This window comes from Oreochromis aureus, linkage group 2, assembly GCF_013358895.1.
Source record: "Oreochromis aureus strain Israel breed Guangdong linkage group 2, ZZ_aureus, whole genome shotgun sequence".
Classification (NCBI taxonomy): domain Eukaryota; kingdom Metazoa; phylum Chordata; class Actinopteri; order Cichliformes; family Cichlidae; genus Oreochromis; species Oreochromis aureus.
The window spans coordinates 19,498,027-19,525,133 of NC_052943.1; the positions used below are offsets into that span (position 1 = coordinate 19,498,027).

The following is a 27,107-nucleotide window of genomic DNA, read 5'->3' on the forward strand; positions in this document are numbered from 1 at the left end:
TCATCACTATCTTGCTCAAGGACACTCAGATATAGGCTGGAGGAGCCAGGGTTCAAATCATCCACCTGCTTTACTAACAGAGCAGAGTGTTTTGAGCTATCTCTCATTAATTTGAAATAGGTATAATGATACATGGAAATACAAGAAATGAAGTATAAGTATAGGGCTAAAACTGAGACTGTACTATTCCAACAGGTATGTGTAGGTTCTCAATCATCCAGGTCATGGTAGTCTAAGGAGCTTTGAAAGAAAGCGACTGGACTTCTTTAAAATTCTTGAAGATGTTTTACCTCTCATTCGAGAAGTTTCTTCAGTTAAAAAAAAGGGAGTTGTCCCTTAAGAGGGTCAATGACTGACCGTTGATCATGTGCCTCATCACATTGTACTCACTAAAGCCTGTACATACTTATAGTTATAGAATATTCATAACATACTTCACACTGTGTACATTATAACATACCATAATAGACCCATTTCTGTAATATACTTACACATCTCTATTATTGCTAATTTATATTGTAATATATCTATATCACGACTAAAGCACTTTCTGGATGGATGCAAACTGCATTTCGTTGCCCTGTACCTGTGCATGTGCAATGACAATAAAGTTGAATTCTATTCTATTCTATTCTATGAACCAAGGTGTGAAAAAGGGCGTGGGTCATTATCAGCAGAGGTTTCAAGTCGAACCATTGTGAGACCTTGTCTAAACCTGTCATGTGACCTATTGAGGTCACCTGATGCAAGATGTGAGTAGGGGTTAAGGGCACCTGGGAAGGGGCCTCAAAACTGCATTCTGGGTGGCTGACAGTTGGTGTCTTAAGCCATGGCCTCTGTTCAAAGATGGTCATTCACAGTGGGCATAAATGGCCTCTTTCACTCCTCGTTTTAACCATCTGTCTTCTCTGTCCAAAATGTGAACACTGTCATCTTCGAAAGAGTGACCTTTGTCCTTTAGATGCAGATGTACAGCTGAGTCTTGCCCTGCCGAGGTGGCTCTGCTATGTTGTGCCATGCTTTATGGAGTGGCTGTTTGGTTTCTCCAATGTATGGGTCTGAGCACTCCTCACTGCACTGCACAGCATACACTATGTTGTTTAGATTGTGTTTTGGAGTTTTGTCCTTGGGCTAAAAGGCAAAGACAGAGTATTTCAAAATATATTTTGATGAAGTAATACATTTGTTTCTGTTATGAAGTTACTTGCACAGCTCTACTGTCGTGACATGTCATCTTATGTATTATCAGCTGTCACCGGACAGAAAACGTTCCCTCTAAAGCCAGAAGAGAAAGAAAAGAAATACATACATCTAAAGATACCTCTTAAAATATGTGGTTATCCCAACTGAGTCTTCATTGAATCAGCAAAGCTAGACAGGAAAGAAGATCAGACACCAACTTGGGAGAAACAGAATGACAAGCGAAACAACATTGTGATCCCTTATGTAGCAGGTTTTTCAAAGAAACACAGGAGAATTTTCTCCAAGCAGTCCAAGAAGTGCAGTCGTTTTCTTTCCAAGCTCCTTAGACTACTATTCCAACAAGCCTGAAAGCCTATAATTGGTATGATCATCTTAGTTTTCCAACACAACTTGAACTGTCTAAGGCAAGCTTCCTTGCTTCCTTCCTAAGAAGTTGAGCTTTTTGAAGGACAGTCCAAAGCTCATCTTTGGGTGTTGGGTGCCTTTCATTTTGTTCTCTGGACCAAAAGAGTGGTTTGTCTACCAAGTGGAAGGTCACTGGATTGGTTCTCCAGCTTCATGTCATCCTCGGGCAAAATACTAAACTCTGCGCTGCTCCATTGTAGTGTGAACATGTCAATGAATGTTGGGTATACAAGGTATAGAAAAAACATGTTTGAATGATCATGTGTGGCTTGTTAAATGAGGGTTGTAGTAAAAAGTGCTTTCAAGAGTCAGAGTGGAAAGCTGCTAAATAAGTACCAGTCCATTTATCAAGACAACCCTATACTGCTTCAGTAATCTTGTGGCCAATCCATGACTAATAGTGTTTCATTGTATGTTTTTTTATCCAAATGTTCTTTTACTGCATTGACAACATTGACAAAAAATGGAGTTGTTGCCAATTAGATGCTTCCAGATGGTATTGTATTATGGATTATAAAAATGACTTTTGTGTATTCATAGCTCATAGCTTTTTTCATCCCCTTATCCATTTTTAAGGACACACTGCACACCATGGTGGCATATGCCAAATTTCAGGTTTTTCCCTTTGGGCATCACTACGTTGATGCAAAAACAGCATTTTATGTTGGTCAAACTGTGGTATCGTTGGCATTTTTCTAAGCCTAATGAAATGGGAAAAAAGATTTGTGCTTTATGACAGTGCCTTAAGATACAATTTAAAACTGTGTTATGTTGAGTTGTATGTTATATTTAGACACAACACTGGTTCATTTCTTGAGTTAGGACTTAACAAACAAACAAAAAAAAGCTCATTAAATGATCAAGTAAAAGGACTGGGCAGAAATTCATGTTCAATGTTCAAAGACAATACCGGAAAACTATTGCTCAAGAGCACTTTAAAAATTTTTAAGTCTGGATCCTTGGAAGCAAAATATTAAGAAATGAGGAGTGGGTCAAGACTTTTTGTCATGACGTGCTGTGTGGCAGGAGGATGTAGGACCCACATGCAGGACTTGGAGACTGAATGATAAACTAAAGGCAGCAGCTTTATTGCTGGAGAAAAACCTTAACATGAAATACAGGGAAGTAAACTAGAAACTCAAAACATGAAGCTTAAACTAGAAAACTGGGAAACTAGAAAACAAAACTAGGAAACAGTGAGCTAGAACATTATCAGAAACACTGAGGAAAAACACAGCATGAAGTAGGTACAACACGACACAGTGCAAGGAAAACACAGGGCTTAAATACGCTGAGGGATAAGGAGGGAATGGGACACAGGACGAGACCACAGCTGGGAGTAATCAGACCTAACAAGACAAGGGAAGCAAAACTAGAAACACTGACATGAGACATGGACTTTCAAAGTAAAACAGGAAGCACGACAGGAAGCACAGACTTGACACTGAACTAAACCTACACTAAACACGAGGGCACAAGAACAAAACCTAACAACTAAACTCTTAACCAGAATAAAACTGAAACATAGGACAATAATATTAATCAAAACAGCACAACTAGAGAATCAGAACATAAATAAATACAATAAATAAATAAATAAAAATACAAGAAACTAAAAATGCTAGGTCAAAATGACACAGAACTGTGCCACTTTTGCTTATATGTTTACAGTATGTTACAATATGTGTCTAAAATCTGGGCAATCCATTACCTTATGTACATTTTTAAAGAAATGAAATACAAAAAAGCAACAGAAATTTTCACTTAGAAATGTATGTGGAGCATTTTAATATGGCCTGACAGCTGATAACAAATAAGCTGACATGTCATGACAGTAGAGCTATGCAAATAACTTGATCACAGAGACAAAATTATTACTTCATATTTTGCAATACTCCATCTTTGCCTTTCAGTCCCTCCACTTTCCTTTACCTTTGCCACTTGCTGGAATCCCAGATAAACAGCCCACCAGCCTCTGGCACGTTTATTTAATTCCTTTCTTTGTTATTTATTATTTGCATTTGAACTGCAAATAAAATTCAAGGCAATAAATTCTATGTGTTAATAAAGTCAATGAGTAATTCTGTTAATCAATCTAAAACAATTGTTATTATAAGTTTATTATAACTGAGCAGCCTTGCGTGACTTGGACATTCACAGTTCTATAATGACAAGCCTTTATAACAGTTTTAACACGGAAGCTTTTCCAGGCATTCATACTTTCTTGTCCTGTCGTTCTACTCATTACACTTGCCTCCAAAATGTGTTTTCATTGTTGCTTGGTTCATGCCTCAAATGTGATAAGGAAGACTGGTATGAAGGGGTTATAAGGGCTTTGGAGTTAATGAGCAAACAATTAGGTAATCAGTGACCTTGTTTTCTGTTGACCCTGGCAGAGGGGTTAGCTATCTGTCTCAAGCAAGTTGAACATGATAATAACCATGGTGAGACGTGAACTACAAGCTTTACAAAAAGGGGAGACAATAATACAGATAGGTAACATGTTTTTCTATTTCAACGCCTCAACAGACCTGAGGCATTGAGGCAGCACTAATAAGGTGACAGGGATAGGTTGCATCAAGGTAGCCTGGCTCTGCAATAGACTGTTCTGGCACATGACGAAGTTCTGCCAGCTTTGCAACTTAAGAGTGTTTTTGCACATAACACACAGAAGAAAATATATAATTTCCTTGTCGGCTTTTCAATAACAGCTTTGCATCAAGGTCTCGGTTAATAAGTCACTGTCAGGAAAAGCACAACTTGCATAATTGTGTGAAAGCATACATATTTAAATAGACTGCAGCCTAAAAGTATTTCCATTATCAAGTAACTTTGTTTTGTTATTCTACTTGATATATTTTGTCACAATCCTTTGCTGTGTCTGTTTCCTTCTATTTTCAGTATGACAAATGTTAAACTATGTGTTAGGAAAGCTTAATAAATGGCATTTGCATTTGCCATTTTCAAATGGCATTCCTCGCTGGTCTGTGTGAAACTTGACTTTTCTATATAAGTATGTTTGAGCACCTGTGTAGACTCTCAGGCTGTTTCTCTGGGGGTTGCCATGACTGCAGAGCCTTAATTATTGCAGATTGCTTTAAGATGCTCTGAAATAGCAGAGCTACAAAGAGGCAGCTGTGTGAGAATATCGCTCTTAGATAGTATATACAACAAGTTTCATTTCATTGACTCCAGCACTGATGAGACTGTGTTCTTAACATTAAGAGTGATCGAGTCTTTGTGTTTCAAAGTCTGGAGACGCAGGAGTTGTACTACTCGTTAAACCCATTAGAGGGCAGTATAAACCCAGCTGAGTCTCAAAAATTAAAAACCACTGATAATATTTTCTTGTTTGTCAGTGTTGATATAAGGAATTAATTAATGTTATACAGAAAATAACAACGATGAGATTAAATATTCCTGTGAGGTTTACAAAGCATAATGATTTGTAAGTGTTGTTGATCATGTCAGCTCCAGGACTGATTACTTTTGTGTTTTGATTGTTAATTGCATCTTTCCTAGTGGTTTCTATTCTTTACATACCCCCACTTACACTGTAGTTGTGCTATGGTCAGTATTTAATGTAGAGTATCTCTAAAAGAGAGATTTAAAAAAAAACAAATAAGGGTCGCAATTAGAATGATTGCAACAATTACTAGTTCAACTATTGAGTAGATTCATAAAAAAATTACTATTTTGATAACTGGTGACACTTTTTTATATCAACAAAGCTCTTGGAGATTGAACTTTTGGATTTTGTGTGTAGAAAAGGCTTTTTGTAACATCCACTCCTTGTTAAGGGAAAGATGGAGAATGCACGCTTGGGTTTTATAAAGGCTGACTAGATCAGGCAATGAACTACCAATGCACAGGTGCTGACTTGGCTTACATCTGGAGCTAAAGCTGTTGAAAGGTTACTCAGCAATATGTGTACATCTGCAGAAAAAGAAGAGACAGAGAACATGCCAGCCTCTAGCCCATATCGTTGCCCATGCAGAGACTTTTCTTCAGGCCAAATAGCTGCTCGGTTTAATCTGACTGGCTTCACAACAATGATAGTGACTGAGTGAGGGCATGGCTGGTATCAGAAGTGGATGTGAACTGACATCCTCATACACTCAACCCACCAGACTGTTGCCTTCAGAATGTCTCATTTAGCAGTAGAGCAGAAATACAGATAGAAATGCTCAGAAAGATTACTGTCAGTGCGCTGGTTCAGTATCAAGATTTTGAATCAGCCAAAATATGTTTTTTGGCCTAATTTGAATGTGTGTCTATGTGCAACTTTTACTAACAAATAATATGCATAATCATTTGTGAGTATAGTGTGTAATGACACCTTCATGTTTGCTCTGGAAAATCTCACATTTGGGATAATTTATCTAATTTCAAACGCTTTTTCTGGAAGTTCTTGCTTTGCCATTCAAGAGTCATTTGTTGAAAATGTAGTGAGGTTTTTTTTACCACTGGGTCATCCAATTAATTGCACTGGAGGCTATGCTTCTGTTGCTTCTGCTCCTTTCAAACTGAAAACACACTTTCCTCCAATTAAATCCCATGGGAATAGAAATAACCATGGGTGAAGAGTTTCATTTAATTATTGCACTTCAACTTGACTTGGGCTATCTATTTATAGGGCCTTTCTGAATGTACCTATTACATTTACATGAAGAGCTGCACTGAAACTAGAACTGAACGGGAACCTTTTGCAAGCGTGTGTTGACTGTGTCATTTCATGTGTTTTCAAAAGAAAAACAACATCATGTTTTTATTCAGTCGTTTGCTTTTAACAAACACTATTTCCCATAAGCCCTAGACGTTTGCCGTCTAAAGATCACAACTACACATGAGAGGCAAGTCAGGAAAGGAAAGGTAGGGTTCACTGCTAGTTCTCAACCATTGTCAAACCACAGTAGCACAGAGACGACAGGGAGGAGCAAATATATTTAAGGGTTGCTGGACCCCAGAGATTAAAACTAAGAGGCTAAAAGTTGGAGAGTTTTGGTGATGTGGGCGTGGATGAAACTAAGATCAAATGAAGCAGTGTACATTTGTCTTTCATATGGGCCATTGATTTTTTTTTTCATACAAAGTAATCATTATTAAAATCAAACAGTTCCATTTTTAGCTCATCTGGACAAAGATTTTTGTTAAACTTACACACAGTGATGACCTAATTATGCTCAAGGTCAAAGTCAATACTATATGGGGTTTTTTCACTTCTCCTTCTAGAGTACTGTTTGGATTTTAGTGAAACAAGATTCATTTTCCTGGGTATGAATGTTTCTGAGCTCCCTTGACATGGATTTTAATTCTCATACTCCAATGCAGCCAAGCAGTGACAACAAAATGTATAACATCTTCTTTCTGTAATTTACACAACACAACAATCTGTGAATTGTGATGAATCACAAGTTGGGTGAGCTACTACATCATTGATCTTGTGGTGTTTTGCAAGTAGAAGCTGATTTGTCTTTGAATGTGTTAAAGTGTGTCCCTGAGGAATTATTGTAATTTCAAAGCACAAAACAGGACCTAGTGAATGAAACTGCACTGAGCTACTAGATTAAGACTGGCGCTCTGTCCTAAACCCTATACTAACGGTGATTTAGAAACTAAAGAGGAATAACACTGTTACCTCTTTTGCCTTTCACTGCTTTAATCGCAAGGTTAGTTTAGAAAGGCGAGTTCATCCCAATAAGGATTTGTAGTTATTGAGCATGTGAATAACCATTTTCAAGCAAGGATGAACCTGTGAACAGGCTATCATAATGAGCAGATCCAGGTGAAAGTGGTGATTCTGATTGATTAAATATTGTTTCCACTTAAGTGACAAAGAGCGAGATATAAACAAGGACAAGCATTAAAAAACATGTATAAATATTTTTAGTCTTTATAATTTTATTAAATGAGGCATGGCATGAGTAATAAATGGTGTAAGTTAACCAAAGGTCAATGAGTTCCTGATATTGTACACAGTAATTCTGCACTTCTGAATTCCTCAGCTGCACAGGCTGCAATATTGACTCACTGCAGGCTATTTGATAACAGCATGAAAAACACTTTAATGATAAAAACAACTTCATCCATTATACAAAAACCCCAACACATTACATTTTAATTTATTTCTTTATTTGCTTTTTATTAGTATTTTATATTTGATTATTGTTATGATAAACCCTATTGATGTATGGCTTCTAGAATGCTGACTGAAATGCCTTTTTAATTGTCACAGATATTTGAATTTCTGTTCTTATGCAATAATTTCTTTATGTGAAACAGCTGTCATATACAGATTATAGGGTTTCAGTGTCGTCATGGCGATGGGGTATGATTTAAGCTCAGGGATGATTAGGAATAGCATTTCTGAAATGCCAAAAGGGGTAAAAGTGCAAAGTTGCCATCTGGCTTATCTGTAGTTTGCCCCTATTCTGTATTATAGTATCAGGGGTATAGATTTCATTTCATAGGGAGGCTGTGTGAGGGGATGGTAGGTACTTTTTGACTTTACTATTGGAGAATCAATAGGCAATATGACAGTCTGAGCCTTTGTTGGAGCTGTTACTGCATATTTAGCTAAAAGTAGAACTGTGGTTTTTATACTGAGCAGAATAATTAAAGAAGCTAGCAGAGAGCTAGCAGAGGTCAATATGACTCCACTGCCTTTATGATATTTTGAGATGATTGTTGATGATTGTCTGGAGTACAGGTGCCTGCAACGTATACTATTATGTTCCATCAAAATATTATTGACAACCCGCCACTTTCACTGTGTGATTTTTTTTCATTCCAGCTCATTGCTTTGTTCTGTGGTCTGCTTTCCAGTCAAATTAAATGTCTATTTTTAGCAGAAAATGTCTCATAGACCTGTGTAAATCACATGCTCAGCTCCAGACAGCAGAAGAATTAGGTTACCATCTAGCTAGCAGACAAAGTGTTGTGATAACTCAAGACCCAAATATTTCCACATCAACTAGTGGAGCCTGGACTTGAATTTATTTATAATTTATAATTTATTCAAAGACATCTTCAAATAAATACCAGTGGTGGTCCATGAATAGTGTAAATTTACTGAACATTGGTCCTGTGCAGAGGCTACAAACAGCTTTTGAGATCCTCATGCTGTAACTGTTTACTGTCAACAAAAACAACCCGCCTGAACAACCATGAACTCTTGTTCATGCTTATGAAGGTGTTTGTCCTTGACCTTAATTGACAAAATAGTGTTAAATACAATGAAAACTGTAATAACCAAGCATGTAATCCAATCTCAAAAATCCTAAAAATTAAGAGGCTGGTACCAATGACAGCAGAATTACATCACTCTCAATATTCAATAGTCAATACCAAAATAAAAGGATTAACCCGTGTAATTAACCAGTGATGTTAAACTTGTTTTTCTTTATGTTAACATCATATTTTATTAACATGATACAGATTGAAATGGATGGTTGTTGAGTAGCCCACGTTACTATGAAGTATAACATTAAGCACATTATGTTACTGTAGCTTAAACATATATAGGTTAGCAAACATTTTAGCATATGGAACATAGCTGACTTAGGCGGATAGCGAGAATAGCAATAGCAAAAGAACAGCAATCCCATGTCTCTGAAACAAAATCTAATCTGTATTTGGGATAACATAAAAAGAATAAGGATTCACCTTTAATTTTTTAATTCTGGTCTTTAGTTGCTAGGGAAACATTTTAAGCATTTAATAATCTTTTCCTAGTCATCTTTTGCATATTGTCTTATTAAAATCATTACCACTACTAGTAAGTTTCTAGAAGAATTGAAGCTTGGATAAATATTGTACTAAAAAAAACAAACATGTTTTTATAATTTTGGTATCTAAACTTATCTAACATTTGGGTTCTGGTGACATTTCTAGTGAGTTGCCATCTGTTCTTTTCTGCTTTCTCTTTTCTTTTCTCTTTTTTTGGTGTTGTTTCTTTTTTGTGAGGATGGGGATGTAGCTGTTTTGTCTGTTTTATGCATTTCTTAGGGAGGGGGTAATTTTTTTAAAGTGTTTTAAATATGTTCAATTCATTTTATGATCATTTTGAAGTAAAACAAGTAAATGAAAAGATCTGTTTCTGTTATTTAGCTGACACTCACTAATAAAAACAAGAGAGGTTAAAAAAAATGTCATTTCCCAATTTGTAAACCAGCTTCACCTGAAATACTGAGACAGTAACTGTGAAATTGCCTCAGGAGAAGGAGCATTTGTTCAGAAAATGGCCTCCACAGGGAGAATTTTAAGTATGTAGGAATCTAGTGAGCTCCCATGAGAACTCAGTTGGACCCATAGGATTAAAGGCCATTGAAGGATTGGTGAATAGTGGGCAGTCATTACTGTCCAGCTGCTCTCCCTCTGATGCTGTTCTGCTCCAGGACCTGAATGCAGCTAATACAGTGCAGCTGCTGGCAACTGTAACACATTAAAACATAGTGAACCTTTAAGTGTAAACGCTTACATGCATCTATAACCCCATAAGATATATCCATACATCTAAAGGTACACTGAATTCCCTTCTAGCAGAAAACATGATAGAAATTGAAGCAAAAATTACATTTACTAGACTTCTTTGTAGTTGTCCATGCATTCTCACATGGACACATGTAATTACACAAAAAAACAGATGTCTGCAGACATACACCTACAGGCTTTACACACAAAGCCATGAATAAGTAGGCTTGTACTGAAGCACAGATACAAGTGGATGAAAGTGAATATACACGTAGAACTGGAGGTGTGTATATAACAAGCTGTGCAACACTGTTTTTTAACCTATAAAGACATGTGTTTCAGATTTTACATTATAAATGTCATCCAATTAGTTTTGGTTTCATGTCACAATTATATAAGATCCCTACCCACGCCTAATCATCACAAATTATGCTCAGGGCTCCTTTTACTTGATACTGATTGGTCTGCAGACCAAAGCTGAATTTGCCATTTTGTAGTTCTTCGCCTTGTCATCTATTAGCATTTGACTCGAAATGAAACTTTCATGCTACTTTGTGTACTGTTTGTATGATGCAGTATAATAAACTTATCCGTAGTTACGTGTCCATGGTCTGGAGAGGTTTAAGACCTATCATTTTGGTTTGGAACGTGAATGCTTGCTTCCTGTCAAAGCAGTTCATGCTGCAGCTACTTTTCCTCATCTGTGCACTCTTTGCCCAGACTTGTCAAAGTCAGCCTAAGAACATTTTTAAAAAAGAAACACCCTCAAAAAGAATAGATAAACTCTTTTTTTATATGAAGACACAGTCCCTTATAAAATCATCCCAATCAGAATAACTAAATCTTTATGAATAGAATGACATCTGGCAGATGCTCCAGCCCAAACCTAACCCTGAATTGGACTGATGGAAGAAAATCTGTGTATTTTTCATATCATGGTAATAAAATATAAAAGCGTCTGTTCATTGTCATACAGTCTGGCTGGCAAATGTCACAGTCCAGTATAATAATGACCTGCATTAGATTTTCTTGTTGTGACTCTTGCAGTGATGCTTTTCAGACCGATTAGTAATACTGAGTCCGACTCATTAAAAATCTGAACACAATATACGGGGGCATAGGGGGCGCAGTGAGGAGATTCTGGGTTTGTACTTGCTTGAGGCTTTTTTGTCTGGTGTTTTTACATTTGCTGTTTCCTTCAGGTGCTCTAGTTTTTTCAAACAGATGAAAGACAAGCATGTTGGTTAGACATTAGCAGTATGTGTGGATGTGACTGCAGCTGGTCACATGTCTGGTTGGTTAAGGAAATAACCACTCATGTGGATAGGTATGCACACTCATAGAAATAAGTTTTAATCAAAGCAAGAACTTCCAGAAAAAGCGTTTGAAATTAGTCTATGGAGTAAAACCGGCAAATTTATATCAGTTTGCCCACTGATAACATCAGTAAAGACAAGTGTACACAAAAAAATCTTTAAGCATTGCCAGTCTAGTTTTATATTTAAAAAAACAACATTATTTTTAATTGGATAGTGAAGCAGTAAAGCGAGATAGGACTGTGGGCAGAGAGAGAGGGGAAAGACACACAGCAAAGGGCCATGGGCTGGACTTTGACCGTGCCCACTGCACTGCACATGTGGCATGTGGTCGCCTGCTTACCATTGAGCTAAAGTGGTGCCCTGAAATCAGACAGTTTGCTTGAAATTTATTATGAATATTTTGCATTTGAAATTTCCTTGTATGAACGAGAGAGTTAAAAAGGATTTTAGTCAATGACATAGGTTTTAAATTTACATTTTTTTGTTTCTTTTGTGTTTCTTTTAAATGCATAATGGTAGATTTATAGTAGAAAAATACTGTGTTTCAGCAGTGAACCTGCAGAATAGTTCTAACTCCTCTGTAACTGCTGTTGAGCGAGTTTATTTACAGCTACAATTATACTTCTGTGAAAGAACAGTGAGTATATTTTGTGAGTGCTGTGATTTTGTCACATTTATCTGTGGAGGTAAAATTACAGAAACTAACAAGTCATTATACCTTTGAAAGGCTAAATGGAAAAAAATGTCATGATAATGTCATGAGCCATTAATATATTTTTCTTCTGTGTTTACAGCAATTAGTTGCAGGTAGCAGTCTCACTTTACCTTGGAAACAGAAGACAAACACATGAGAAAATAACATGGTAACCTCATGGACTTTGAAAATACTACAAGTGAAACTTTGTGTTGATTTGATGCAGGTAAAATGATCCACTGGTAAATGGCAAGAGGTTTTAACACCCTAGGGCAGAATTTGATTGTTGTTATTGATTGCTGTTCGATTCAGAGCCACCACTGGGTGGAAACTGCAGTGTACGGAGGGGCAAGGGCAAAAGGGGTGAATGAATCCAAGTGATAGTCACAAACACATGAAAGTTAGAGAAAAATACAGACATATTAGAAAGGAATGAGGTTAGATGTGGAGGGGAAAACATCATATTTCTTCTTTTGTTTCGTGCTTCAGGATCATTTTACCTGTCCAATTTATAAGGAAGATTCTGGATCTAGAGACGCTAACCCAAATACCACAAATTGGGTTACTGACCCAAATGCTAAATCATATTTAATCTGAAACAAAAAAACCTTGAAACCAGGATAGTGAACAAAATATATTGTCTTCACAGGCAGTGAGAGTGATATGTTAGTTTCCAATAGGTACTGTATAGCACAAGTGGGGTTCTGGAAATGTGGTAAGTGAGCAGCAAATATAGCACATACTTGAAATGTATTAAGTTGCTATAATTAGTAATAATGAATATGATATGAATTCCTTGGTGTAAAAAGGTAAAATTTAATTTGCAAGTAATTGATTATCACTTTTATGTCCTAAATTAAAAGTATGAACATTAATTTAAGTACTTAAGTAAACTATAGAGAGCAGAGTTTATTTAAGATAAAGTCATTGTGTTTTTCGATAAGTTGTCTGTCCAGATATCAGATAATCCATCTCAGTGTCAGGATTGTCCACTGATAATATCAGTCAAGACAAGTGTAGGCAAAAGATCTTTAAGCATTGCCTTGTGCAACTGTACAGCTGAAATATTATATTTAGTTTTATGTTTTAAAAAAAATAACATTATTGAGGGTAAAGACACACAGCAAAGGGTCACAGGCTGGACTTGTGGCACTCTGACCATGTGGCATGTGGCCGCCTGCTTTTTCTAAGCTTTTCATGAACTTTAACATTTAGCATGCTATACAGGCCTGTATAGTTTGAGATGTAGCTCTTGGGTTTTATCTGCAGTTTCTATGAGCATTTGCTGGAATGCCCACTCCTGGGAGGACTGTGGTTACGCTTGCTGATTAATCAGCTGATCAAATCCATTTCATCAGCAGCCCTTGTCTGCTGTTTACCCTCTTAAATCCTATGGAAGCAGTAAGAGTGGACATAGGTTTTCATATAACTGAATAGAGTCCTGTTGAAGGACACAATCTACCCAGTGTATCCTGGCATCTCCTCCCATGGACGTGGCTCACATGGAAGACATCCGAGAATGATGCCCAAACCACCTCAGTTTCCTCAGACAGACTCAGTGTCTCCTGCCTCCCTTGGAATGACGTATGAGTTCGGTCAGAGATGAGAGGACATCCCAGCCTGCCGAGCACTATCATTTGAAAGCCTGTGACCTCTCAGTCTTTTTCTCTGCTATCGGATTCCAATTCAGGTCTAATGTTACAATTAAGAAAAACTGCCATTAGCCTGTTGTCTAAGGTCTCCTGGTGCCAAGTTCACTTTAACACTTTTTGTTGTTGACAAGCTGCAGACAGGCCATTGTTCCCATAGTTCCCAGCGTCCCACCCAAGGATACAGCTGGCCACTCGTAGATTTGAATGCTTTGATATAAAACATTTCTCTAGACTGGGAACGCTAAACATCCAAAATAATGTTTTCTTGGGAAAGGACCTTTACTTTTATGCTAAATGATTTAGATTATAGTTAATCTCTATTATCTACACACTACAGTGCTCTACTATAACATTCTGGTTTCAATTAGCCAACTTGTAGTGTTTGTGGGATTGACTTTCAGCCACTTTTCAGCAAGCCTTGTTTACATGGACATAGAAAACACTATGTGTAAAGTAAAAGCATTCTGCATTTGTCACAATACATTGAATAGCTTTCTTATTTTTAAATATATCTTTAAATGTCAAAATAAATGAACAAAAAATAGATAAAAAATAAAATTGTCCAATAATAAGTTTCCAGTTATTGCCTACACAGAAAGGTCGTAGGCAGAGAAAACTGGCTATAGCCCCTGGAGGTTATAATTTCGCACACTTGTCTGTGGGATCCTAGATTATGTTTAAGTCAGTGTAGGACTGCTTTATATTTATGGAAACTGCGTTGACTGCAAAACAAGCTATGCTATATGGAACGATGTTATTAGCAAAATTGACCTGTGACAAACACAGCAAGAGTATACATGCAAGCTCTATGCATGTGGAGGTGTGCATTCGACATTTCCAGAGCTCCATTAAACTTTCTTTAGGATTTTTTTAATTGTCTTGTAGATATTAAGGGACCAATATTACAAGAAGTAAAGTTCCAGTTTGACAAATTGCATTGTGGGTCATCAGGGATAAGAGATGATTCTAAACTAGGTTTGTTTTTTCCACAACGCTGCACAGTGAAAATGAAAACGCATCACTCATGGGGTAATGAGTCTGGTATAAATCAGCTGAGCAGTTCTGATATAATCACAGCAATCTGTTTATCATCCACATTAATTTTAAAATGAGCATTGTTCCTCACTGCCATGCGTTATGTTGGAGGTCACTCCCCTGACTTCATTATACATTCCTGCGGTGTAACTGCACAATGATGCAAACGAGTGTTGTATTCTTCATTTGCTTCTGATAAAGAGCTTTGTAGGCTCCACATTTTTTATCATAAGTGGGGACTCTGGTCTGCAGTCATAACTCTGAGTCTTGCGCAAATTGGATTTACCTGATTATTTTTTCTCCTCAAAAATAAATTGTTAACTTTCCAGCCTATCGTTCTTTTATCTCCGCTTTAAGTGAAAACTGCTATGTTTATTTTTAATTATTTAAAATAACACAGACATAGAAGACATAGAAAAGGACAAAAGAGCTGTAGAAAAAAATGCAAACATGACATTGTATAGCAGTTCTACTATGTGTGATTATTTTTCAAATTGTATTTAATCAGAAAGTAACTCTTCAGTTTAAGAATCACTGTTGAAATGGTGTTCTGGGTCAATATTGACACATAAGTTTTGTAAACCATAATGTTAATCTTGAATATCTTTGGGAATTTTTATGTTATTAATTAGAAAAAAGTAGAGCATTAGGGATAACTAAACTTGTAACTTTGTATCATTTTAAGAGTAATGATCATTTATTATTCAAAACAACACAAAGAAAGTTTAATAGTCAAATAAGTAGTTAGTCTCATTTTTGTGTGTTGCCAATTTTCCCAAAGATTAATAAGTTTAATACAATATGTGTTGCCATTAAGATGTTTTCAAATTATGAGACAAAAAGGGATATTTTTGAGCCAAAATGGCCAATAGACTGGAATTTTAATATTATATATAATATTACTTTTCTACTTCTTTTGAGCACTTGAATCATTTTCTTCAATCATCTGTCTCACCCAAAGATAGAACGAGACTGATGGAGCCAGAGGTCCAACCACCAAGCTTCTGATTAGCAGAACTGTCCTAGTCATAGTATAACAAATCCTCAAAATAACAAGTAGACCATATGTGAGGGAAATACAGTTTAATAAAAGCTGCCATACTACCTACGTGTGTGTGTGTTTTGTGTGTACCCAGCCTAGATTGCATTGTTTGCAAAGGTAATTTAGTCCGCTGCTATTTTTAGCCTCGCTAACACAATGAGTGGCTAGTCAGTGGATGACTGTGAACTTTGACTCTGTCTTGGACTTACTACCACATATAACTGCAAAAATAATATTTGCATTTCCAACACCTACACTTTGAATTTGTTAGATGGTGCATGATGCTTGATAATCATTAGCTTGAGCTAATGATTATTGTCTGCAAGCAGAGTTACACCATAACAAACATTACATGTTCAGTCGAATGACTTTTATTTCAACTTTACAATTAACTCAATTTATAGTTATTTATACATTTGAAGTTGCCTTTTTTTTTTTTTTGAAGAGGTTTGGCAACAGGCATAATGAATATTTCTAATCTTGCTAATTTCTTTCTTTCTTTTTTTTACATAAATAGCTGGATTAGGCCTACAACAGTTTATTGGTTGATATTAGCAATTTGCTTAACCAATATCTATCAGCATTTATATGTGTCTTAAAAAAATTTGACTGATTTATATCAGAACATCACAAAATATTGGCATTGCTTTGTCTTAAAAATTAGTTCGTCTCTAATTTAGATGTAAATTATCTTTACTTCCATTCAAAGATTAAACTCCTAAGTATTAGTAAAAAGCACACTGAATTTTATCATGGCAGTGTTTTGAAATGTTTCATTTTGCACACAATTATGAGCAAATATGCATTAATTTAGCCGGTTGTATGCAGTAAATCAACAAAACCCCAAAACGTGTTGGCATTTGTTATATTCCATAAATGTATGCAAATCTAATGCATTTTGCATATTTACAAGGCTAACAACAAGATAATTCAGCATTTTATGTCACAGCTTATTTATTGAATACTGATAATTTTCTGTTTAAACCAAATGCAAAATGTAAATACTTGTAAAGGACGAATGTTTATAGTGACTATCAGCAGAAATCAGCAAATCAGCCAGATTTTACTTTTACTGCTGAGCATTACAGCAGCTCCAGTTTTCAAAGCTATACAGGACTCTCAGAAAAAAAAGAAAGAATCACTCATGATAGTCATTTCACGGCAATTCATGTGTATGCATGTTTACTCTGTTGAGCCTCTTATGAATAAGGGCTTTCCTTAAAAAAATATGTTTTGCAACATGTTCAGCTATGATGGTATAGCAAATAAGTGAATTTTTGTATTTTCTTATTTAGTCTTTGGCAGTAACATGTAGCACTAGTTGTATCTACTGTTGGTAATAGCTAGTAAGTGCATCAAAAATCAATATAGTTTTCAGATAATTAACTTATTTAAGTATGTATAATTAATATATTGAATGCCTTTAAAATTAGTTTCAAATAGCCGTTAAGGAATTTGAAGCAAGTAAGCAAGATATAAGCGCAGCATCTCCAATATGAAGCAATTTATCAGCTTAAGACGGATCAGACTTGAATTGCAGAGCTGAATTATTACATAAATCCTGTTACTTTCTTACTTCAAATAATCACTTGATAGTACCTCATAAGTTTTATGACTGTTAGTTTAGCTGTCACTGCTTCTCAAACTCTGGTGAGTGTAAAAAATATGGAGTGAATTGAGTGTAAGTTAAGAGTGTTAACTTCAGCAGCACTAAACATTGCTAATTTAATTAGAAAAGGTTGAATAATAGCAAAATGTATTCATAATGATCGGAGAACTTTTATTTGCTACTCCTCTGGTTGGCATGTTCCCAGAACAGGAAATACTGAATCATTCATTACTGTCAAATCTCTAACAGGCTCCCTACTGGTGTTGGCGACACCTCAATAAGTAAAACCATTCACTTTGTTCTCTGGCACAAAAATTCAGAGCTCTGTATAGAAATGGTCACTTACACAACGAGAAACAAAGGGCCATTACACTCACAAACACAAAGCACAGCAGCTACAGGTAAAGAGTCTCAACTTCTCTGGTTATTTCCTTTCAAGTCCCAGAAGTCACCTTCGCTGATAAAGACCAAGGACTTATATTTTCCATCAACAGCTTCTGAGGTTTTAGCGATAAAAAGTGAAATGTTGCTAGGGAGTTTGAGAAAGGGACAGTTTTAATGGAAAAGATGATGATGATGATGTCAAGGTTTTTCTTATGTTCTCTTATTCGCCACATCTCTTCTTGATAGTTGTGCTAGACATTTTTGGAATCAGTGCATTAGTCCAGGATGTCTGAGTGAAATGCAGCTCTGTTGTCTCTTGGTCGCTCGACAATTCCAGTATTGGTCAGGTATAATGGTCCTCTTTCACTCAGTTGAAGAGACTGGGATTATTGCCCCATCTTCTCCAGCAGCTTTCTGAACACTCTATCCACCGAGCACATACAAAGTTTTCTCCAGTCATTTTTCAGAACCATATTTAAACAAGAGCCTCTGTTTATAATACAAATCTTCACAGTACATACCTCATGTCTAAATATCATACACATTTGTTATATTATAACTGAATAGAGATACACAGAGATAGCTGAAAACTTAGCTAGTCCACAGAAGCAGTACCTTGACTTCATTTCAGCTTGATCGCAATAATATACAAATGTACAGACAGGCATCTGTCTGTAAAAGGCTCCCACACTCAGAATGAGAACTCTGACATGTGGAACCGGACTATTTAGACAGAAAAATAGAAGAACAGAATCGCTGTACAAATTTAGAGGGAGGAATAACGCCACACGGTCCACTTCCTCTGAACTGCACAGGTCCTCCCATCTGCTTGGTACTAGGAGAATCCTTGGCATGCCCCCCTGTGCTCTTTAGCGTTCATTGATAAGGATTTGAAGGAGTAGCAACAGAAGGCTGCAGGCAGCTTGAAGCATTAGACTGTGAGGTGAGGCAGCGTTTAGGAGACTGTTAGATGACATGGTGGAGTGGCCCACCAGTAATTCATTTCCCAAGACCTGGAAGGAGACAGGGAAGTTAGTCTTTTCATCTTTTCGTGACTTCTAATCTCTTTAATTGTTGTAAACGCTTTGAGTTTCATGTGTCATTACTGCTCATATAAAAGCAGATTAGTGATTAGGTGCCAAACACAGATAAGAATCCAACGTCCTTGTGTTATCTCTTGTCAAATGCCAAATTTATCTCTTACACCTTTGAAATTTCTCTTTTCATTTTCAGTATAATTAAAATATTTGTTCAGGATTCATTTTGGACTTTTTGGGAGCTACACAAACATTTCAAAGAATGTGGTTCATACCTGAAGTCTTCATTTGATTTTTTCCCACCTCCTGGTCTAGTCGCAATGGGAACCTGCTATTCAGCAGTCTTCTGCAGCTTCTGTACTATATCTCTACCTAAAGTACATCTCAATATAAACTATTCAGTAACCAGTTTGCCTTAAATCTAACTTGTTCCACTCCCATTGAACTTTTACATATTTATTTTCTTATTTCACAACAAGAAACTCAAAGTAAAGTTTTTAGGTATCATCACTGTATACAAAAGCTTTGCAGTGAAGCAATGTAGCCCAAATTTGCACTTCCCAATGCAAATACAGGCAGCAACGTGGGTGAAAAATTTGTTTAAAGCTGCACCGTGAAAAACCCCATCAGATGGGACTCTCCTATAGACAGTGTGCGTGTGTGTGTCTGTGCATGAATGCAAGGCGAGATAAAAGTGCTGCATAACTGTGTGGCTAAATGAGACTTGTAGTAAGAAAGCAGTCTGAGTGCTCAAACAGACATGCTGTAAGTACCAGTCCATTCTCTCCTGCTGCTACCAATAATCACAAATGGAGGACAAACTTAATGATACCATTAAACTTTGCTTTTATATAGAGAAAGGGAGAAAAGGAGAAAGCCTAAAGACAAGTGAGCAAAAATGTAGAGCTTAATGGTACATAAGCTGTGAAAAAAAATCTTTCTATAACTAGATTCTATCTATTATTGTACCTGTTTAGGGGTTTGTAATGTGACTATATTCACAAAAGTATTAAAAAGGACAATTTAGCTTTGCTTTTGGTTCACCGTAAGGACTGAAGTAAAGCTACAGTGGAAGCAAGAGCTGCTTCCACTGCTGAAATGCAGTGAGTAGTTAAAAGACCCTCACACAACACAACAGTCTTTTGAAATGGTTTCTGTGTCAGATTCGGTGATCATAGTCAAAAATGTAATATATTATATTGTAATATATTATAATTAATGTCCTCCCCAAGAAAAATGGCTGGCTGCAGTGCTACATTGGACCTTGAACATGCATAACCTGCTGTACATGGATGTGCCAAAGACTAGCTGCAGTGATCCATTGAATATTTATGTGTGCAACTTACATTTTTATGAATAAAATTTAACCTAGGAGCCACGGATCGTCATTTGGCAATGAAAACAGTATTTTTTATACTTCTCATTCTGAATAAAGAGAGTGAACTTGCTATTGTGTAGTATGTGTACGCAGAAATTAAAATGCACTACATATTTATTTGCATTGAAACAAATTAACAAACAGGTCAACCTTATTTCGAGACTTCCTAATCAGCACCCCATGTCAGCTTGGTTAGGGTATTATCTGGCTAGTATTGTGTTGCCTAATGCAAATATTAGCAGCTGTATTAGTTATAAAAGTGTCCCATGATGATCCTATATAAGGGTGAATTCAAATGTCTTGATGCACGCTCAATCATCCAGGTAAGTAAATCTCCGAAAGTTGATTCTGTTCATCTGGATGTAGCGTTTTCAGTGGGAGAAACGTTTCATCACTCATCCAAGTGACTTCTTCAGACTGATGAGTGACGAAACATTTCTCCCACTGAAAGCGCTACATCCAGATGAACAGAATCAACTTTTGGAGGTGAATTCAAATGTTTATACCTTCAAAAAATGATCAGATTGGCACGATTTATGTCATTTTCAGCAGACAAATTCCATTTGGAATACTGAAAATGAGCAGCTGAAACAATAGCATAGACAGCAACAAATTTCACTGTGATTGTGATTAAAGCCTACAATGTTGCACATCTGAGAAATGCTTTTGCCAGAAATGGTTCACTTCTAAACGTGGGATTTTGTAGAGGTGCAAGAAAAGAATGATGAGAAAACTGCACACCTGTGTTGGTATTATTGTATCCAGAATGTTCCTCATAGTTTCTATGGTTCCGGGTGGAGAGGTGGTGCTGCTGTTTTCTCTTCTGCCTTGGCTGGTTGTGCTGTACTGGCTGTGAGTCGGCTGTTGGTCTGATTCCCTTCCAAACATCATGAACGCATTACCTGAAACATTAGATATAGCAGTAAAAAATGTTACTATTCCTCAGCAACAGCAGCTTGGTGTTTTCATTGAGTTACATTCATGTCTTATTCAGTCATGACAGATGCCTCCTGTTCTGCGTTGTAAATCTTGCATAAGAGGTTCTCCTAGGCCAGGGCCAGTTTGGATTTGGACAGCATAGGAGAAAAGGAAAAAAGAAAGGCGAAAATACTCAGTATTCTCTTCAAGTATCCAAACTGCACCTGCCTCTCCACATCGACCTCATTAACTCTTAGACCGTTTGCACTGGCCAAATAACTGTGAGACGTCTCTGTATCTTTTCTAGGCAGGGGGCCCGAGGAAAGACTGGCCAAAGATTCACCTCGCTACACATAGCAAAGATATTCTCAATGTGTACAGGTTCTGTGATAGATATATGCTTGCTAGGGTCAGTAATAAGGACATTCATTATTCACACTCCAGAGCAGAGGTCATAAAAATATGAAGGAAAGAGAGGAAGTTTAAAAATTTGCATGGAAAACAAAGAGACTACAGAAACACATAATGCAAATATATGCATGGCAATGGTGACTAATTTATGTTGTGTCAGCTGAGAGTGTCTGTGAGTTACAGTTGTTTATGTTTTTAAAAAAGCATTATATACATTATATATATTATATAGAGAGACATTTCAACAAATATCAACAAGTTCTGCAAGGAAATCTGTAGCATCCTTGTTACAAGGCTATGGATAATTAAAGAGTGTGTCAGTGTCCTTTAATACAAAGCAAGTTTAACAGCTTAAAGCACTTTGGTTAGCAACACTATAAAAATAAAGTTTGGCCCATGTTATCTTATAAAGGTAAACAACAAAATGCTCACTATGTAAGTCAACAAACGTATCAGCATTGTTTCCCTCATTAAGTAACAGGAGAACCTGGCAGATTACAGTAAATGCATGTACAGATGTGTGTAAATACCTTTAAACTTAACAATGAAGAGTAACTTAAAATAATAAATATAAAACCATATTTCAAATGCTAATTTGACAGTATAGATAGTATAGTACAAGTACAAATAGGTGCTCTGTTTTAAAGATCAGATATCAAGGTCTAAAGAACAATAACATTAGTTTAAAATTTCTAGGAGCCCAAGAGAAATAAACAAACAAACAAAAAAGGGATAAAAGTTGTGTCTCAGAATTTGTGTTTCTTGCTCACCTCTGAAAGAAAAAAAGAGTTTAGAAAAGAAGTGGGTAATTAATTTTCTCAAGGGGCCACATGAGAAATTGGAACTGCCCCAGTGTCTCATATGGAAGCTCGGGAAAATTAATTGTCCTTTCCTGCTTTAGATACTTGTAAAAACCTCTTTCTACCTACCCACCAAGGTCTGAGGGATCTTCCAAGAATGGTGTGATTATTTTCCTGGGGACTGATTGGTCAGTAGACAGTGATTTTGCACATTTATCTCTTTTTTGATCACTTTAACACACCTGGGGAATTAAAAACTTTCCAAAATCTTCAACAGCATTTATTTTACATCAGTTCTTTAAATAAGATATGATTAGTTTTAAATTGGCTAATAATTACAGGGTTGCTTACATATAATTCAGTTAGAAGTGACTGTCTGAAAGAGCAGGTGGAATTACCAAGGAAACCACATAAAGTGCAAATGATCATGCAAAATAAAAAAGTGTTTTGTTTCATTCATAAATGAAAGAATGAACCAGAGGGAGCGAGAAAAGAGCACACTCTGAATTTTACAAAAAGATCCTTGATTTAAATACATCTCTCTGTGTGCCAGTGATGAAGTATGCTGGAAAACATTTTTCTCACTGAATCCCAACAGCTCCATCCTATCGTTACGCCTACCATGGAGCTTAATTTGGTTTTCATATCAAGCCCCTTGAATGTCCCATATTACAGGTTATCAGTGAAAATTATACTGATTAGAAAATGCAATTTTTGTGTTTTATCTTACAAATGAAATTACACTGCTCAACCAGGAGTTAAGTGGAAGGATGTGAAACCACAGAAATCAGAGCGAGCCAGCAATTTGGGAAAACAGGATTTGTTTCAGCTCTACAGTTGCAGGCTCTGTCTTTTTAAACCTGTGCCAGATGCAGTGCAATTTCACATAAGGTAATGTACTATATAGTGAATATAATATGAAATATAAATGAGCAAAATTGTTAATATCCCCAGTAAGTCTCCCTGAAGTTTAACCCCTGACTTCATTCTGTAAACACTGAGTGGGTGGATGGAGCAGGGTGTATATGTTTGTATATGCGTACCTGCATGCATGTCCATTTTTATCTTTCTGCTCCTGATTTTCCTGCACGAGTTCCCAACAGTTTTACATTTCAAGCACTTACACCTGTCAGCCTGTACATCCTGCACATTTTACCCTCTTTTTTGGGAACTATTCAAATCGACTGCAAGTCAGTGGTGGAACACAACACTTTGCATGTGTTACTGTGTATCCATCAAGATAGTGAAAAGGTTCTCAACTCAGAAATTGTAGAAGAGAGGTGAATTTGGAAGATGATGAATGCAAGGCCTTTTGCTTTTATTGGATAGGACAGTGTAAACTCTAGTTAGAAGGGTGGGGAAGGAGTGTATGTGTGTGTGGGGTAACCCATAGGAAATGGTCTGGGGCAGACTCAAACTCAGGCCCCTGCAGTCTAGCGTTAAGCCTTCAGTAAATGGGCTACCTGCTCAACCAGGTAAGGTATAGCAACACATAAGACAAGGATGAGCTTGACCATCATTTAGGCCCAGAACAAGCCCTACACCAGCATGGAGAGAACACTGTTGAAATTGATTGTGTCACAGGCTGGGTCTCTGACCCAGCACTCTCTGAGTGTAGTTTGTATTTGTCTTATGTTAGATTTGTGATTATATAGTTGGTTTGGCGATCGTGGCTCAAGAGTTTGGAGTTCGCCTTGTAATTGGAAGGTTGCCGGTTCGAGCCCCGGCTTGGACAGTCTCGGTCGTTGTGTCCTTGGGCAAGACACTTCACCCGTTGCCTACTGGTGGTGGTCAGAGGGCCCGGTGGCACCAGTGTCCGGCAGCCTCGCCTCTGTCAGTGTGCCCCAGGGTGGCTGTGGCTACAATGTAGCTTGCCATCACCAGTGTGTAAATGGGTGGATGACTGGATGTGTAAAGCGCTATATAAATACAGGCCATTTACCATTTAGGTTTTAGTTGAGGATAAGCTCAGCCATTATTTGTCATTGTCTCCTTGGTTTCTGGGTTCTTGTCTAGTTTTTTTTAATGTGTGCCAAGTCTGTTAAGTTGGTATTGTCTTGTCACGTTTCCTGTTTTATTTTGCAAAGGTCCCGTGTGTCCCTTAGTCAGTGTGCTTAGTTTTACACCTCCCCTGTGTCATTATGTGCATTTGTGTCAGCTGTTTCCTCATGTGTTTCCACTTCCCCTGATCGCTCCTTGTGTGTATTTAGTCTGTGTGTTCCATTCTGTCTTTGTCAGAACGTCTGTGTTTTCACGTCTGGTCATAGTTTAAATCATAGCGTATGTCATAGTTTGAAGTCATAGTATAAAGTCATAGTAGTCACAGTCGTCATAGTTTCTTTGTTTTTCATAGTCTTCATAGTTTCATGTGTATCACTTGCTTCCAGCCAAATAAAGGCTCGCTCTTCGTTCAAGTTCAGTTCTGTCTCCTTGCCTGTGTCTGCTCCTGGGTCCTCCTCACGCACTCCACATGGTCTGCCTCCGCAGACCCTGACAGATTGGCCTTCTTGCCCAAGGAATGAGCGACACCGCAGAATTGCCAGCATGGTGCAACCATGACCAGGACCTCAAATCTGATTGAGAACTTTTCATCCCAGATGCCACTAGAAATTCATCACTATCAAGAAATGTTCCCTGTTCTACATTCTGTTCTAGATCCAGTGACAACAAATATATAAGAGCTGCAATGTGTGAGAAAACAAAATGGGCAGGCAGTCACAGTATACATTCATCAAGAGTAGGAAATACATATGCAAGACACAGCAAAATAGTCCCTCATGTGTTGTATAGATCGGCACACATGGGCTATTTGTTTTCCAGAGTGGCATAAATCTGATCCGTTTCACAGAAGTAAACAGTTAGTTACCAGAAAACCTTCCTTCATTTATATTTGTTCAAGATAAACATATTTCTTTCCGCCTACAGTATATCTTGATTATGATTGATTTTTCTTTTTTTATTACATTTTGTCACGAGTATCACTTCTGTACATACACGTGCTTTAACAGCGGTATATTCTAAATATTAACCATACATGTGGTCTCCAATGCTTGCAATTGAGAAAAAGTAAACATCCATAAACTGTTATGGTTGTACCCCGCGTCTCGCCCTGTGCAGCTGGGATATGCTTCAGCGCCAGCAAGTCCCTGACATGGATAAGCGGAAGAGAATGGATGGATGGTTGTGGTTGTATTGATTTAATAACACAATAAATGTTGGCAGGGTAACAAAAATATTGACATTACACAAGGGTTAACACTAGCAAGGGTTAATCTATAAACCAAAACTTACAAAAAGACGCATTAACCCTTTCTTTTGAACCGCATATCACCAGTTAAACAGGCTGCCAACAGCATAGTCTAATGATTTATTCCCAAATATCTCTAAATGAACATAATCCTACAACAAAAACCTGAGTCTGTGCACTACTTTGTTGACGTTAGAGTAAAAAGGTAGCACTCACTGAGACAGATGTTGTCTGTGAAATATCCCAGGAAATTCTCACACTCTTCTCTCTGGCTCCCACTGGCTGAGCATGAGCACCATGGGGCTACGCTGGACGTGGAGTTGTCAACATAGTTGGGAGTTATTGTACTTCCTGCAAAGAGACAGCGCCAGGCGTCAATCAATATTAAATGTGCATTGCTTTTGAGTTGTTACACTGTAATCATGATGCATTATTTTCTGAAGCATTAATGGACTCTGCATTCCCTATACACTGACCTGATGTAAAAGCATGGTAATATTATAACACCACAGGTTAGATTAGCTGCAGTCATATTATATAATAGAGTGATGCTGAAAAATGCTCCAATTTTCTCTTTTTTAGGTCACAGAAGTCTCTGGCATTGAGATTGTTTTCTGTTTCCCCCCGCGCCCCCCAACATAGTGTTGGTGGGATTTCAAGTACTTTAATAAATACAAGACAAGAATGAAAATGCCAAGTGTGTGTTTGTGCTGAGGGGCACCATTTGAGATTCTTGAAATGCATTAGGTTAGCTCCTCTTTCCAGTGCATGGAAAAGAAATGTCTGCTCTACCTGCTCTTTTTCTTTTGCCACCTGTTATAAAACAGATTAAACCTCACTCTGTATAAAGATCTTCAGTTTTTTCTGTAATGAGAGATTTTTATGCTTTTACATCTTATACCAAGCTGAACTTTGTCTTTTCGATCAGAAGAAGAAGTTTCATTTCGTTCTCCCACTCAATCTTAACCTGTTCTGTACTTATTAATTTCGCTTCTAGCTAGCTTTCGCTCATTCCGGTGCATTTGAGGCTGCACAGTTTTCTCTTTCCTTCTCTCTCCCAACATATGCCACACAACTTACATACTGTCTTTTTCCTCATAGAGGTGTTGATTTTATTTTTTTCAACTGTGTGTTTTCGCTCTCTGTGTTACATTTCAGATGTTCACCTACCTATAAGCCCTGTGTAGGCGAGGAGGCAGGCTCCATAGTTCTCTTGCTTGCAGCCACTGGCAGATGTTTTGGACGGTTCGCAGTCATACTGAAATTGTGCCAGACGAGACCTATAAAAACACAAAATGCATACTAGTTAGGAAGAACACAACAGAACTCTATATTTTTATCTAAAAGGTTTGCTGATTTCCTTTTTACATATAATTTCTTACTCTAAGTAACTTAAGTTATAACTCAGTCATTTAATTAAGAGTTTGCTGGTCCAACATTAAAGAAATATTGCAGGCCATGGTGAAGAGTGAAAGCACTGAGCTGTAATGTGAAAGTGATA

The 27,107-nt window shown here is 37.2% G+C and overlaps 1 protein-coding gene across 2 annotated transcripts in view; it reads right to left on the bottom strand.

Moving 5' to 3' along the window:
* Positions 1-17,588: 17,588 nt before the first annotated feature.
* Positions 17,589-27,107, bottom strand: part of gfra4b (GDNF family receptor alpha 4b) — a 56,267-nt gene continuing 46,748 nt past the window's right edge. For both annotated transcript variants that reach the window (XM_039620377.1, XM_031741491.2), the window contains exons 5-8: positions 26,777-26,886; positions 25,823-25,957; positions 20,972-21,132; positions 17,589-18,828 (exon numbers count right to left, since the gene is read on the bottom strand). In XM_039620377.1, the coding sequence (XP_039476311.1) occupies positions 18,685-18,828; positions 20,972-21,132; positions 25,823-25,957; positions 26,777-26,886 (550 nt within the window). In that variant the 3' untranslated portion in view covers positions 17,589-18,684. The remainder of the gene's footprint in view (positions 18,829-20,971; positions 21,133-25,822; positions 25,958-26,776; positions 26,887-27,107) is intronic.